Source organism: Erpetoichthys calabaricus, chromosome 6, assembly GCF_900747795.2.
Source record: "Erpetoichthys calabaricus chromosome 6, fErpCal1.3, whole genome shotgun sequence".
In the NCBI taxonomy this organism is placed as follows: domain Eukaryota; kingdom Metazoa; phylum Chordata; class Cladistia; order Polypteriformes; family Polypteridae; genus Erpetoichthys; species Erpetoichthys calabaricus.
The window spans coordinates 70,940,817-70,957,592 of record NC_041399.2 but is presented as its reverse complement, the minus strand read 5'-3'; the positions used below and the strand labels follow the sequence as shown (position 1 = coordinate 70,957,592).

The following is a 16,776-nucleotide window of genomic DNA, read 5'->3' as shown; positions in this document are numbered from 1 at the left end:
ACAAAAATCAAATCCCAGTTATAACAGTTTATAGGTCCGTGACTGTGGGGTGGAGTGTCTCTTCTATTTAACCACTTTCCAAAACTTTGTGCAAAACCAAATTAATTAAACAATCTCATTTACTTTCTGCCTCTAGATCTCTTGACTATACTACCTTTCATCAAGTAGAAATATTGCCACAACTCACCTTAAGACTTTGGATTAACTTTCATGCATTATTCCTAGGATCTAAGACAAGCTAAAAAATCGAATGAATTCCAGCTGAGAATGCCTTCTACGAGTCCCTGGAACAGTTGCATCCTTGAGCCCCCGCCACTATCAGATGGACATAAAACCTTAAAAGATTTTAGTCTATAGGATCTTTGCAGCAGTGGGATGTAAGATCCAATCTGTTTCTTACTACCCATTTGGTTAGGAAAACCAAGTGTTATGGCTGAGCTGGAAAATGACAAGTGAAAAACACTTAGTTTATATTTGCTTTATGGGCCAAGAAATAACAGATTTTCTTAGGGGCAAATGAATAGAGCAGTCTTCTAGCTAGAGAGTGGTCAAAACACAAATAAACTGAGCACCAAAATTCAAAGCAGATAAAACCCTGAAGTCAGTCGAACAACGCTAACAGGATCCTGATATGAATCTGTCAATGTTTCACTTACTACACTAAGAAATTGTTTGTTTTAAGCAAACCCAAAACTTGGGCACATGTCCATGTATGGTGTCATCTTATAATGGCAGCATATTGATGCCATGTTTCATAAATAGGACATGTCATGTGACTGGCAACAGATGAGAATGCCCTATGAGAATGTTGAAAAAATGTGGCACTTGATATGAAATTTCCAAAAAGTGGCGGCATAATGACATTACAAAAAACAGCAACAAAATAAATCAAAATCATAAGAACAATACTAATATTTAAAATACTGCAGACAATAATTCAAGATACCCAGCAGAACGTTCTTTTTCCATTACAGCGCCAAAGTGTGCTTTGTGTGTAGCCAGATAGTTACAATAAATGTGCACCAAATCCTAAATGCTAGCCCCCGTAATCAGTAACCAAAATAACAAAGCAGAAGTCAAAGCCCAAAATGTCTTTACCAAGTCAGCTGATGTCATGCACCCTAGCAATAGGATGTCACACCATAACAATGTTACTTCAAAGTGGTGATGCCCACAAAAGGAAAAGAAAATGACATCAGAGAAATTCATAACTAAACATTCAATACAATAAAAAGCAAAAAACAACTTTTATTAAGAAAAAACGATTGTTTCATATTTTAGGAATTTCAAAATCCTAAAGAAATCTATTTAAACACAACAAAAATGTATTGATTTAAAAAAAATTACAAAAGACCCAGAAAGACCATAACAGCCACCACTCGGATGCCAGTAACAGATGAATTAAAGATACCAAAGAATATACATACAGTGAGCTGTACGTCCGGTCTCTTCTCCAACGGAACCATGCCTTCACTTGGTAATCCAAAGGATTTTATTTGGTAAGTTAGAAAACCGCCATATGAAGATATCTGTTAAAAACACCAAGTTAAATGGGTTAATGTTAAACCAGACTCATCTAAATAACCAGGCCTAGAAGGCTAAATACAGGACTATGAAGGATGAATATAGAGAAATATTAGTTGCAACATATATGAGAAATTAATGGCTTTTAGGTTTTGCTGTTTAGCTCTTTTCAACAGGTATTGCTGACTTATTCTTTCCTTCTTGTTGATTAAACTGTAAGCATCTGGACTCAAATCTTGGACCATGCTGATCAGGCCCACTGTGGAGTGGGAAACCTGCAAAGGTGAAGGAACATCCCTGTAGCCCTGGAAGCTACAGTCTTTTGACATCAGAATGGCTTTGTGATTTCAAAGGCATACCGGGGCCGGAATTTTATCATAACAGCTTTTAACTCCTAATGCATGTTTCTCCAACTTCATCCACAATCTCTGAACACTGATCATTTGTATATCCAAAAAAACTAAGCAACCTAATCACTAATATTTTTAGTGTCTTTAGATAATTCCAAACTTGACATCTTAAATTTTTTTCAGATTTTCTTTACTGAATAATATTCAAGTTGGCTATAAAGGATGGACTAAAGATAACATTTGTCTGAACATGGATAAATTATTAATATTATGAAAAAGGGTGTGTGCTATGTTTAACTGCATTAGTTTACCTTAACAGCCTCATACGTTTCCTAAAGTATGGACAGCATTTTCATTTTTAACTTCTAAAAGAGCATTCATGTCTTACTGTGAATAAAGACAATAAGAACTAGGACGCTCATTCATGAGGGTCAAATTAAAAGTAAACAGCATGCCAATTTTGTTCGATAAGAACACGAAAAGGCAACATGTTACAATTTAATCAAATATATGTACTTATAATTTATTTTCTTTTTTTATTTTTCTGAAAAGGGTGGCACGGTGGCACAGTGGTGGCGCTGCTGCCTCGCAGTAAGGAGACCTGGGTTCACTTCCCAGGTTCCCCCATGCATGGAGTTTGCATGTTCTCCCCATGTCTGCGTGGGTTCCCTCCAGGTGCTCCGGTTTCCTCCCACAGTCCAAAGACTTGCAGGTTAGGTGCATTGGTGATCCTAAATTGTCCCCAGTGTGTGCTTGGTGTGTGGGTGTGTGTGTGTGCGTGCCTTGCGGTGGGCTGGTGCCCTGCCCGGGGTTTGTTCCTGACTTGTGCCCTATGTTGGCTGGGATTGGCTCCAGCAGACCCACATGACCCTGTAGTTAGGGTATAGTGGGTTGGATAATGGATGGATGGATGGATATTTCTGAAAAGCAAAACATCACAGTGACATACAACTCAATCAAATAAGTAATGAAAACATAACAGACACAACAATTTACTTCAAGATCAATCCAAGGAAAGCATCACAGAAATACAAAGGAAAAAACAAAAAAGTTCCCACCCTGAGTGAAGCTTTATGGCAATTCCATATGTATAGTGAAGTGGTTCACAAGGAACAACTTGTCCTTATTATTTATTTTCTTGTACTAAATTATGAAATTACAACTGAGGCAGGTGACATCTTTTTCAAGCACACTGCAATGAGAAATAGAAGTACTAGTATCACCGAGCATTTCATTTTGCCTGACTTTCTTTAGTATTTCTAAAATGCTCATTGCTTCTAGCATGAGCCTTGTACTTCAGTTTGTAGACACTCATACTGGGCTATGAGGGAACCTCTCTAGAAATATCATTACCCCTGTAATGTTTAAACGCTATAACATAGACAAAGGGGAAGATCAAGAATGTTAGTAAAAAGTATAACAACAAAAAGTAGAAGTCTCCAACTGTCGTGGATCAAGTAGAGGTAAAGATGAAGAGTACAAAGCAAAGTGCCTCTTAAAACAACAACTAACAGAGAGTGTAATGGAAAAAAAATATATAAATGTTGAGAATTTGAAATGCTTAAAATGAAAAATGACAAAACAGAAGTTTGAAAAACTATTCCAGAACTTATAGTGGAATTATTAGCAAAATCTAACAGTTAGACACAAATGTGTAGTAACTTACCCTGTCACCTAAGTACTTTGCAGGTGCTACCCAGTACAAGTCGTGTATACTGTCTGGGAGTTCTTGTACATCTGCCACTACAGTGTTACTTGCAGGATTGAAGACTACAGGGATTTTCTCTTTATCTAATTTTTCCAGTCTCCAAAAATTCATATCCACAAACTGAAAGTTAAAGGAGAACATGTGTTAAGCAATGCCAAGATAAAATAAAAGCCTGCTGAAAATTTACTCAAAGCCAAATCCATTTAGAATTGCAATACAAAAGATAATAAATGATATAAGCCTTGTGATGGATTTAAAATAAGACACAAAACTGTTTTTATTGAACGTGTTGGAAAAACATATTGAAATAATAAAACGAGCATGACCAACTGCTTCAGCAACATTTCTATATTTTTGTTATCATTAGTGTGCTATTTCTTAAATAATCAAAATAATTTAGCAAAATCTTAATGAGCAAGAGCAGAAAGTTTACCCACACTTGGAGGTCTATCCAAGGTGAAAAAACTGTTGAAAGTATTCTTACTGACACCATCAGTGATGAAAAGGGAAATAATAGCATGTTACTGTAAGAATCCAATTAAAAGATAGACAGACAGACAGACAGACAGATACTGCTCTCTTTTAGCATTCATTGTTGTTTGCATATTGTGAAATCAGTTAGAATACAAACCAGCAGCTCCAGGAGGGGCTCCCAGAACTAATCATTTGAATCATTACTCTAAATGTTCTTTTCATGTACAAGATGAATTTCACGTTTGTATTCTGAAACTTTCTTTTTAATTTACAAGTTATCAATACTTCCGTGATTTTATCTGCAAAAACTGCATACTTATGCTCTATTGCTCTGTTTCACAAAACACAGTACTGTATTATTCTATCATTTACCCAGTCATAATTACATACAGAAATATGACTTGTTGCTGCCACCTATTGATAAAATTGTGAAACTACAACATGAAACATCTTTCTCACAAGATTTTAAAATAACCTTAAATACTCAGTAGCACAGAAGTATGGACACTTTACTACCCATGTGTACTGCCTGAATACTATAACATGAGCAGTGACAGCAGGTTAGAAACAAATTTTCTATCTCAGAAGCATGGTAATGGTACTCAGCACTTGATATGCACTTGTTTTGTTTTGTTCAAATAGCTTGTGTCAAGTTAATTTATGATAAAATTAAACTGAAAATATGAATTCTTAAAACAATGGCATCTTACAGAGTAAGATACGACAGCCATAAAACCCAAAGTTCTATCCATAACCAGCAAATGTTTTGCACTGTATATCTTGCATTTAAAAAACCTGAAATCTATTGCATTTTTATAAAATATATGTTATATTAGGACATTGCAGAGGTTAGCAGTATTGATTCCTTATTCTCGGACTAATTAATGTTTACAGATTATGTTGGGGGGGGGGGGGGGGTGGTGGTGGAGATGAGCATGTTTGCATACTGAATTATGAAAAGATGTGGAAATATTAGCAAAACAGTTATCAAAGGATGTCCTATTATACTTTATCTCTTTCTGTTAGTTATGCAAACTCACCTTTTACATATACAAATACTGATATTATGGGTCTACCTATTGCAGGTAGATATGTTTTAACAGTCAGATGGTAGAGAATACCACCAAATTTTAGAAAGACAAGTTCCAGATTGAATATTCATAGCGATGATTAATCAGACAGACAGACAGACAGACAGACAGACAGACAGACAGACAGACAGACAGACAGACAGACAGACAGATAGATAGATAGATAGATAGATAGATAGATAGATAGATAGATAGATAGATAGATAGATAGATAGATAGATAGATAGATAGATATGAAGTACAGGGCTCATGCTAGAAGCAATAAGCATATTGGAAATACTAAAGAAATCTGGCAATAGTCAGTAGATGGATTGAGATAGAATGGTGTGTCATGCGGTCGCTTGAAAGGATTGTGTGGCGCTCCCGACATCTCTGCAAAAGGATGAAGGTCTTTAGAGTCCTGGTGCTTCATGACTTGCTGTATGGTTGCAAAGCATGGACACTATCCAGTGACCTCGTTGGAGAATCCTTGGGTACCGCTGGTCTGACTTTGTGTTGAACGAGTGGTTTTTCATAGAGTCCCAAATGAGGCACATTATCCGCATTGTGAGGCAGTTTCAGTTACGGCACTATGTCCATGTGCTGTACATCCATCTGACTCAGGCGATCAGACTCATAGGATCCTCATTGCTGAGGACCTGAGTGGCTGGACCAGGCCAGGGGAACGCCCATGTAACATCTGGCTGCAGCAGGTAGACTGTCATTACTGGAGGGTGGGACTGAACCAATGTCTGCCTGGGGGGGTAGCCAACCATGATCCCGAGAGTTTCGTTATGTGGTGGGTGAGGCAATGTAATGTTAGTAGCTGCAGAAGACATTTTCCCCTGCAAGAAGGGACTTTTGCAGACAGTTATGATTTAGAGGAAGGACAAATAAAGATAGAAAAATGGTAAGCTTTACTAGACTTTCCATGTGTGTAAAAACAAGATGCTTGACCTTTACATATGCTGACATGATCTGTTAGAAGACTTTGAACAGAGAGGGAATAGTACTGTTCACCTCAGCCCTGAAAAGCTTTCAAAAGTCAGTAGCTTCAAGGAGAATAAGAAAGAACACAGTCAAAGACAGTCCAAGTGACACCTATTCAAAATTCAGCATGCAAAGATGCTCATCTCCATCACCATCCCTCCCAACCCATATAACCCCTCCCTCCCCCCCCCCCACACACACACATAATCTGTAAACATTGGTTAGTGACTGTCATGAGACAGTTGCACCAAAACACCTTGATTGTGTTGGCCAGCATTGTCTATGACAACTACTACAATATCTAGTTTGTAAAGTGATTTATCACATTCATTTGTTTTTGCTTCTGCTTTTGGCACATTAAGCATTTTAAGAGTGTTAAAGATTATAATGACTGAAAAAGGAATCTAATCCTGCCCGCTTCTTGCCATGTTACTCTGTCTTTCCACCAGGAGATGTAGAGAATTGGAGGAGACTCCAACAGGGAAAGTAAAGCACAGTAGTAGTCAATTCTGGGTAAAGTCAGACCATACCCAGATGCAAGTGCATTGGCTGAGAGCTGTGTCTTCTTTCAGGACATGTGTGTGCAAGGATAAGAGAATGAGGGGCGAGGGCATAATGTGGGTCTACACAACTAAGATTCTGGGTGTGGGAATAAAAAAAATCTATGCTAGGATTGGACTATGCCAAAGCTCTAGCACAATGAAACACATATACTGCCTTAGCATTGAATGTGCCAAATGAAGTAAAACAGCTCATGTTTAACTTTGTTTGTAAAAATGAAAGCTCTTTATTTAAAAAAAAGTGTTTTGATACATAGATCATGCTCTGATGGCTTGAATGCTTTAGACATCCCCACAACTAACTACATCTTTAAAGTACAATGAATAAAATCTTTTCTCAAGAATCCCACTGTCCATGGCACTTTATATCCAGTTATGTCTTCAGCTCTACATTTTTTGCTGAGTTAAAAAGGACATATCAAAAATCTCACTAAAATGGTCATCTTTTCATTAAGAAATGTTATTGAATTGTATAACTTTTCACCACATAAATACTTTATACTGTATAGAACAATAAGTATATACAATAAAAAAATAAACATTTTTAAAATTTTGTTTGATAAATAATGAAAGGATAAAATAGGTAAGTAAAGGTTTTACTTATTATTTATATTTAGTTATAGTCCTCAGTCAGTCAGTCATTTTCCAACCCATTATATCCTAACACAGGGGTCACGGGGGTCTGCTGGAGCCAATCCCATCCAACACAGGGCGCAAGGCAGGAACAAATCCCGGGCAGGGTGCCAGCCCACTGCAGTGTTTAGTTAGATATTTATATTATTATTTTAGATAAGTAAGTAAAAGATAAACATTTCTATATATTCAGCTTCACTTTACACACTACATTGTGTGGTTGGGTGTATTGATGGGAGTGTTTATGACACTATCAGAATAGTCAGCTGGTGATTTGTAACATGGCAGCATCACAGGACATCTTTTTCATTAAGTATACCACGCCTTATAATAATCCTACCTTACTTCTGTGCTGGTTATTGCTCTCACACTGTTCTGTGGCACCAAAGCAGAAGCAACTTGTGCATCCTTTGGGGTTGGCAGGGTCAAAATAAAAAGATCCAGTTCGGCAGGTATTGCATTTTCTTCCACCTACATTTTCCTGGATTGAATAAGCAGAAGTAGATTATGATTTTTTTAAAAATAACATGAGATTCATTGTAAACACAAAAATAACAAAAACAATTATGAGCTCTTCTAACTGCTTCAGGATTTAATGCTGTTAAAGAATAAAGTTGTTAGCCCTTGCCAGACTCTATGAAAATTAGCCAGAAGAAAACAGAAAACACATTTTTTTTTGTTTTAATAGCTTTTTGGCATCTAGTTGTTTACAGAAAATAATCCTAATGTTTAATTAAATGAAAAATGCATACCTTACAAATACACTGGCCGGTATGTGGGTCACACACATCTGGTTTAGTTCCTCCTGTCTCACAGTCACAGGGAGTGCATTCAGGGAAGTTGAAGTAACCAGGAGCACAGTGGTCACACTGGCGTCCAGTAACTTTTGGTTTACACCTTCATTAAAAGAAAAAATACTTACTCCACCAACTAATAGATAGATAGATAGATAGATAGATAGATAGATAGATAGATAGATAGATAGATAGATAGATAGATAGATAGATAGATAGATAGATAGATAGATAGATAGATAGATACTTTATTAATCCCAATGGGAAATTCACATTCTTCAGCAGCAGCATACTGATACAATAAATAATATTAAATTAAAGAATGATAATAATGCAGGTGAAAAACAGACAATAACTATGTATAATGTTAAATGTTAACGTTTACCACCCCCAAGTGGAATTGAAGAGTTGATCTCCTCAGTCTGTCAGTGGAGCAGGACAGTGACAGCAGTCTGTTGCTGAAGCTGCTCCTCTGTCTGGAGATGATACTGTTCAGTGGATGCAGTGGATTCTCCATGATTGACAGGAACCTGCTCAGTGCCCATCGCTCTGCCATGGATGTCAAACTGTCCAGCTCCATGCCTACAATAGAGCCTGCCTTCCTCACCAGTTTGTCCAGGCGTGAGGTGTCCCTCTTCTTTATGCTGCCTCCCCAGCACACCACTGTGTAGAAGAGGGCGCTCACCACAACTGTCTGATAGAATACAATACAGTTTATTTTTGTATAGCCCAAAATCACACAGGAAGTACCGCAATGGGCTTAATAGATGATAGATGGCAGGCAATGATAGAACATCTGCAGAATCTTATTGCAGATGTTGAAGGACGCCAGCCTTCTAAGGAAGTATAGTCGGCTCTGTCCTCTCTTGCACAGAGCATCAGTATTGGAAGTCCAGTCCAATTTATCATCCAGCTGCACTCCCAGGTATTTGTAGGTCTGCACCCTCTGCACACAGTCACCTCTGATGATCACAGGGTCCATGAGGGGCCTGGACTTCCTAAATTCCAGCATCAGCTCCTTGGTTTTGCTGGTGTTCAGGTGTAGGTGGTTTGAGTCGCACCATTTAACAGAGTCCTTGATTAGGTTCCTATATTCCTCCTCCTGCCCACTCCTGATGCAGCCCACGATAGCAGTGTCATCAGGGAACTTTTGCACGTGGCAGGACTCCGAGTTGTATTGGAAGTCCGATGTATATAGGCTGAAAAGGACCGGAGAAAGTGCAGTCCCCTGTGGCGCTCCTGTGCTGCTGACCACAATGTCAGACCTGCAGTTCCCAAGACGCACATACTGAAGTCTGTCTGTAAGATAGTTCACAATCCATGCCACCAGGTATGAATCTACTCCCATCTCTGTCAGCTAATCACTAAGGAGCCGAGGTTGGATGGTGTTAAAGGCACTAGAGAAGTCCAGAAATATAATTCTTACAGCACCACTGCCTCTGTCCAAGAGGGAGAGGGATCGGTGTAGCATGTAGATAATGGCATCCTCCGCTCCCACTTTCTCCTGGTATGCGAACTGCAGAGGGTCGAGGGCATGGCGGACCTGTAGCCTCAGGTGGTGAAGCAGCAGATGCTTCATGGTCTTCATCACATGTGAGCGACAGGCCAGAAGTCATGCAGCTCACCAGGACAGGATACCTTTGGAACTGGGGTGATGCAAGATGTTTTCCAAAGCCTCGGGACTCTCCCCTGTTCCAGGCTCAGGTTGAAGATGCACTGTAGAGGACCTCCCAGCTCCAACACACAGGCCTTCAGCAGTCGTGGCGATACTCCATTTGGACCCACTGCTTTGCTGGCACAAAGTCTCCTCAGCTCTCTGCTTACCTGGGAGGCTGTAATTGTGGGTGGGGGAAAACGCTCTCCTATGCTGGTATCAGCAGAAGGATGGGTGGAGGATGCAGTACTCTGAGGTGAGAGTGAGAGTGGGTTAGGGTGGTGAAACCTACTAAAAGAGTTGTTCATCTGGTTTGCTCCCTCCACATCTCTCTCAATAGAGGCACCCTGCTTCAAGTTGCAGCCAGTGATGATCTTCATCCCATCCCACACTTCCTTCATGCTGTTATTCTGCAACTTTTGCTCCAGTTTTCTCCTGTACTGCTCCTTCGCCGCCCTGAGCTGGACTCAGAGTTCCTTCTACACGCACTTGAGCTCATGCTGATCACCGCCTTTAAAAGTCCTTTTCTTCTGGTTCAAAAGGCCCTTGATGTCACTTGTAATCCATGGCTTGTTGTTAGCATAGCAGCATACTGTTCTTACTGGAACTACAAGGTCCATACAGAAGTTAATGTAGTCAGTAGTGCAGTCAACAACCTCCTCAATGTTCTCACTATGTGATCCCTGCAGGATATCCCAGTCTGTAGTTCCAAAGCAGTCTCTCAGAGCCTGCTCTGCCTCAGGGGACCATTTGCTGAATGAGCGTGTGGTTGTAGGTAGCTCCTTCACTCTTGGTTTGTAGTAAGGCTGAAGCAGAACCAGGTTATGATCTGCTTTCCCAAGTGCAGGCAGCGGGGTGGCGCTGTATGCGTCCTTAACGTTTGCATAGAGAAGGTCAATAATCCTATTTGCCCGGGTGTTACAAACCACATACTGGGAGAAGGCAGGTAATGTTTTTTCCAGCGTCACATGGTTAAAGTCTCCAGCGATTAGCACAAACGCCTCGGGGTGCGGTGTTTGTAGTTTAGCAACAGCGGAGTGGATGATGTCACCCACTATCTCCACATCCCCCCGAGGAGGGATGTATACAATAACAAAAATGACGTGTCCAAACTCTCTGGGCAAGTAATAGGGACACAGACTTATGGCCAACAGTTCAATGTCTCTGCAGCAAGTGCAGATTTTGACGTTTACATAACTACTATATTACTTCACGCTAATACGTATGCAGTCCCACCATCTTTCAGAGAGACTTCTAAAATATTTTAAATGGGACTTCAATTGGTAGGTTGGCTGACTGACTTTTTAACAAACAGGAATTAAAGAGTAAAAGTCAATGGTTGTCTGTCTGATATACTGTCCTCATCCCCAGGCTCCTCTGAGGGTTGTGTTCTTTCACCTCTATACACACAGTTGTTGCTCTAAAATTTAATAAACAGGTTCACCTTAAAATTTTCTCATTGTTAGCCGACTGAATTGCAATGAAATCGGTTCTGGTCCAGTGGTAAATACTTTTGTTAACTGTTGTGATGAGTGTTTTCTACATTTAAATGTTATAAAAACTAGGGAATGTATATTTAATTTTAGAAGAAACTCCATTTATCCACAAGCAACATTCATCAAAAATCAAGCAGTTGAGATTGTTGACAGTTATAAATAAACCACTAACGGCACACTGCACGATAACGTGCAGTGAATACACTTGACTTGACGATTTATAGTTTTTATACTCTTTCTCTGTACGTTTAGCATTTGTTTGCTCAGAGGTTGATGTGCTTGCTGCTTCCTGAGCAGCTCTTCTTTTCTCCACCCTAGCGGCCTGCTTCTTCTCTTTTTCCATCTGCATCTTTTCGCATTAAAACTGATTAAGTCAGTGTCTGTGCTGCAACTACTTAGTACGTTTTCTTTTATTTTTCACTTAAGCTGGCACTTAAGTGTTCAATCTGCGTCAAGAATGATTTAAGATATGAAGAGGTAGGGGAAGTGATGGTGAAGGTGGTAGGGAATGAGAAAGGCGGCCATGCAGCCAAGAGTTGATTCTACAATAAAATAAAATAAAATAAAAATAAAAAGAGTACTAATTCCAAAACTCTTTGCTTTTAATGTAAAGCTGTAGTATAGAGTTTCAGCGGAGTATATGTGTGCCAAATTTCAGGCTACAGGTTATTGGATTTTTGACCATGACCTTCCTGGGTTGACCTTTGACCTTGGAGGTCAATCGTCACCCCAGAAGCGGATAGTAGACGTCGCATAGTATATGTGTACCAAATTTCAGGCGATTAGGTCAAACGGTTTGCGAGCTACGGGTGATTTAAAATCCCGGACAGACAGACAGCCACGGTAGCGTATTATATGAGAAGATATCTGGGAACAATTATAGACTCAAAAGTGAATTTTGATGACAGATATAAGTATCTGGGGACAATTATAAACTCAAAACTGACTTTTAAGGAAAACACAGAAGCCATGTGCAAAAAGGGATAGTAGCACCTCCACCGAGACATTTTCATGCGAGACCTTCCATTGTGTCACTCTTTTATAAATCTTGTATTGAGTCTGTCTTTACTCATCTTCTGCTGTCCTGGTTTGATAATCTTAATGTCTTCAACAAAAATAGAATAAATCATATAGCAAAATGATGCAGTAAAATGCCAGGATCTCAACAGTCCAATCTCACAGACCTGTTTAATAAGCAGGTGCTATGGAAAGCAGCATGTGTTCTGTCAGACAGGACTCACCCACTGCATTCTCAGTTTCAACTGTTGATAAGAGGTTCAAAGTTTCCAAGGGAAAAAATTACACTCGGTTCAGATATTCTTTCATTCCAACTGCTATTAAACTCTTAAATCAGTTCAATTTTAATAACCATCCACAGGCTTTACTCATGGAATTAACAGTTATTATTTGCCTCATTCATCAGTCAAGTCTAAATGTTGGTTTATTTTTTATGTCAAATATGTTTGGTCTTGGGTGTGTGTGTGTGTGCCCTGCGGTGGGCTGGTGCCCTGCCTGGGGTTTGTTTCCTGCCTTGCACCCTGTGTTGGCTGGGATTGGCTCCAGCAAATCCCCATGACCCTGTAGTTAGGATATAGCGGGTTGGATAATGGATGGATGGATGGATGTTTGGTCTAATATTTTCCCAATAAGTATTATGCTCATTGCTATATTTTGTTTATCTGTACTAAGTTTAAGTTTGATGGTTGTGTTCTTTGTTGATGTTGATTGTATGTCATGGTCTGTCTGTAAAACCTGCTGTTTATATGCATTCATTAAAGATTTGCATGTATGGGTGGCACAGTGGCACAGTTCACTTCCTAGGTCCTCTCTGCATGGAGTTTGCATGTTCTCCCCGTGTCTGTGTGGGTTTCCTCCGGGTACTCTGGTTTCCTCCCACAGTCCAAAGACATGCAAGTTAGGTGCATTGGCGATTCTAAATTGTCCCTGTTGAGCTAGCATTTTCAATAAATACCACTGAGTAGTTTCTACTTTGGAACAGATGACAGGCATGCTTTCTTTTTTTCATCAAGATTTTTGTCAGGTGTAAGGGGATAGATTTATTAGAGAAGATACGAATGTATAACAAGTTAACAACTGCCTTAAGGTTTAAGGAAGAATTGACTTATATCAGCTTCATATTAGAACATGATAACTCAAATAAATTTGCTAAAACAAAAACAAAAAAGGAAATAATAAGCAGTGTGTGCATCTTTGGCAGAATATGGTCTTTGTTAGAAGTGGTGCCATTTAAGAACCTTGATGTACAGGTCTCTCACTCAACAAGTCTCTAGTTTCTCAACAGGTGAGGTTAGAGCACAAGAACTCTGAAGTATATCTATTATGCAAGAACACTATAAAATAGGATTTACATAGACTTTTAGCACTGCCGCAGCATATGTAACTGATACATCCAATGTCCCTGGCTCTGCAAGTTTTAGCATCTCAAGCAATGTTGTGTTTCTGCAAATAAACATTAACTTTTGCATTCTGTTATAAGGTTGTTCATACTATTAAATGGAACTTTATTAAGGCATATTGTTGAAGAAGAATACCCTGTCACGCTGTCCTTTCTTACAGCGCTAGGTCAGGTGCTCACAGAACATGGACACTATGTAAAGTGTGGCAGGTGGCTAGAATCTTTACCCGGCCAGGACGCCCAGAGTATGGAAGGACTGGGGGAGAGAGTATTTTCAGGACAGTTTCTTCCCTAGGCCGACAGAGGGTAGCCCCCTTGGTTTTCAGTGGGGCCATGGGTCATGAGCATCAGAGCTCAACCCTGTTGGAACTCATGGCCTCCGCCAGGGGGCACATGGACATTTCCAGGCCCTTTATGACCACATTTCTACCACACCCGTTAATGTGGCCGGAAGAAGTTCGTTGGGCACCTGGAGTCCTTCTGGGTGCCCTATAAAAAGTGGCCAGTCCCATCATTCGAGGGCCAGAGTCGGGAGGAAGAAGAAGACAAAGCCTGAGGAGGAGTGGAGGTAAAGGACTGGCAGCAAGGAAGGGAATGAACTGTGTGTTGCAGTGTTGGTGTTTTGTGCACTTTTATTATAAATAAACCGGGTGTTGTGTGTTGAACCTGTGTCCCGCCTGTCTGTGTCGGGGGTTAGGACGGCTGTATACACCCTGGTTTCACAATAGATAAAAATGGTTCTCAGTGTAATCCTCTTTGTGTTTTCTCTCATGGCTTAAACTAAAAACACACAAGCTGCATCAGAAAGCTGTGTGTCAGTTTAAGATAGATAGATAGATAGATAGATAGATAGATAGATAGATAGATAGATAGATAGATAGATAGATAGATAGATAGATAGATAGATAGATAGATAGATAGATAGATACTTTATTAATCCCCAAGGGGAAATTCACATACTCCAGCAGCAGCATACTGATAAAAAACAATATTAAAAAGTGATAAAATATGATCAGTTTTCGCACTAAAACAGAAAACAAAATATGATCAATGTCTATACTCAACTACAGTACAAGCTAAAATATCCATAATTGTTTTTTAAAATAAAATACTCCCCATTGTAACTTGAAAGAGCTTACTTGCACTGGCCACTGCTCCTGTCACAGTCTGCATGTGGTAAATTAACAATTCCTGATTCTGAACAGTTGCAGCCTTCACATCCCACCAGAGGATGGTAACCAAAGGTCCTCTTTTGGCATATATTACACGATGGCTTGACTGTCTGTGGTGGGCATATACACTGACCAGTTATTTCATCGCACAGTCTATTACCACAGCTGCATGCTGTTGAAAAAGAGCACAGATGAATATTAATCTGTAGTTCCACGTTTATACTCTCACATTAATTGGAAAAACAAAGGCTGCAAAATATGAAACAGATGAACAAAGTTGTTATTTTAAAGCATTAAAGAATTCATCTGTTTATTCAGATACCAAAATTAATCTGACTGAGGGTGGTTGGCAGGTGAAACGTCTCTCTGCAGCATCAGGTACAAAACAAAAACTAACACTGGACAGGGCTCCAGTCAATTTTAGGGAATACTAGGCCAATTTAGCTTTGTCAGTTGCAAACAAAAAGAAAGTGAGCAGGTTCCCCATAGGCAGTGACATGGCAAGAATTAAAATCCTGATTTCTTTAGCTATGAAGCAGCAGCACCAACCACTGTGCTGCCCTTAAGAAAATGATTCTTCCATCCATCCATTACTAGATCTGTAGTACACACATGCACTTAGGTGAAATCTTAGAGGCTCTTTTAAGGTAAGCATTTCCACCCGCTAACCATCTCTTTCCTTTTTCCAGCAGCTCTGAAGGGCAAATGCCTGAGGATTCGTGACAACCTTTAAGAACAGCACACCTCAGCCTGGGCACCAAAGCTTCAACCCTTCTGGGACGGTTGCTATGAATTCAACATGTGGGCAGAATGTGAAGAAACCTTCTCAAGGAGGACTGTTCTACTACCTCAGAAACATCTGAGAAAAGGCAATTTTAAGAATGTTTTTCTTTAATTTTAAAACTTGTTTTTTGGATTAAAAGGGGAAAGCCAGACTGATACCCCAATCATTGCACTTGTGTCCGAGTCATCCCTGACACATGACTGATACAATTCAGGGTCACGGGTGTTTAAGAAAAATGAGGCATTCATAATTTTGTACAAAATCATTCCAAAACACAATACATACAAACTTGCACTACACATTAGACTATCCTGTAAAATGGCACAGCACCAAAAATTCAAGCTTATGTTCTTATAGCCACAATGCATCAGGTTTAATGTAGAAGACTGATGGCACACAACACAACGTTGAGTTAAAGAATGTCAAACCTAACTGCTAGATGCTATCACTTTGATAGAATGTTAGATAACACAACTGGGAAAAGCAAGCGATGATGAATTGTACAATTTCCTTATTAATTTTCAGCACAGTTTGACATTTTTCAAAGCCTGCCAAATTTTTACAACTAACTAATGCACCACCCTGCGGTGGACTGGCACCCTGTCCGGGGATTTGTTCCTGCCTTGCACCCTGTGTTGGCTGGGATTGGCTCCAGCAGGCCCCCGTGACCCTGTGTTAGGATATAGCGGGTTGGACAATGACTGACTGACTGACTAATGCACCATCTGACATGGCTGTATAAATGTTTTCCAGTTATGTCGAGTTCAGCTGCAATCTCAGCCCATCTTCTTCCCTTTCCAAATCTCAGTTTCCTTTTTCTGTTCTATTAGTTCAACAAACAGAAAACATCAGTGAGGTGTGCCTGCTTCTCTTTGCATACTCCAAAAACCACAACTTTACGATAACAGTATTTATTACAATCAAGTTGTTCAAGATGTTAGCACAACAATGATGAAGATACAATAAATGAAAACTCTCATGATAAGATTCTTTAGCGTATCTTTATGTGTCCACATCAACAAACAACAACAGAATGCTGTATGTCTAATCATCTGCTTATGATGATGACACCTGGCAGGTTGTTAAAAGCTTAGGAATAAAAACTATTTTAAGATACATTACTCATTTTCTCCCTTTGTGGATCTCCAGCT

General features: G+C 39.6%; 1 protein-coding gene across 3 annotated transcripts in view; it reads right to left on the bottom strand.

Moving 5' to 3' along the window:
- LOC114653392 (laminin subunit alpha-3-like) overlaps window positions 1–16,776 on the bottom strand; it is a 403,128-nt gene that overhangs the window by 77,355 nt on the left and 308,997 nt on the right. For all 3 annotated transcript variants that reach the window (XM_051928867.1, XM_051928866.1, XM_028803680.2), the window contains exons 35-39: window positions 14,809–15,013; window positions 8,062–8,206; window positions 7,650–7,790; window positions 3,541–3,702; window positions 1,428–1,529 (exon numbers count right to left, since the gene is read on the bottom strand). In XM_051928867.1, the coding sequence (XP_051784827.1) occupies window positions 1,428–1,529; window positions 3,541–3,702; window positions 7,650–7,790; window positions 8,062–8,206; window positions 14,809–15,013 (755 nt within the window). The remainder of the gene's footprint in view (window positions 1–1,427; window positions 1,530–3,540; window positions 3,703–7,649; window positions 7,791–8,061; window positions 8,207–14,808; window positions 15,014–16,776) is intronic.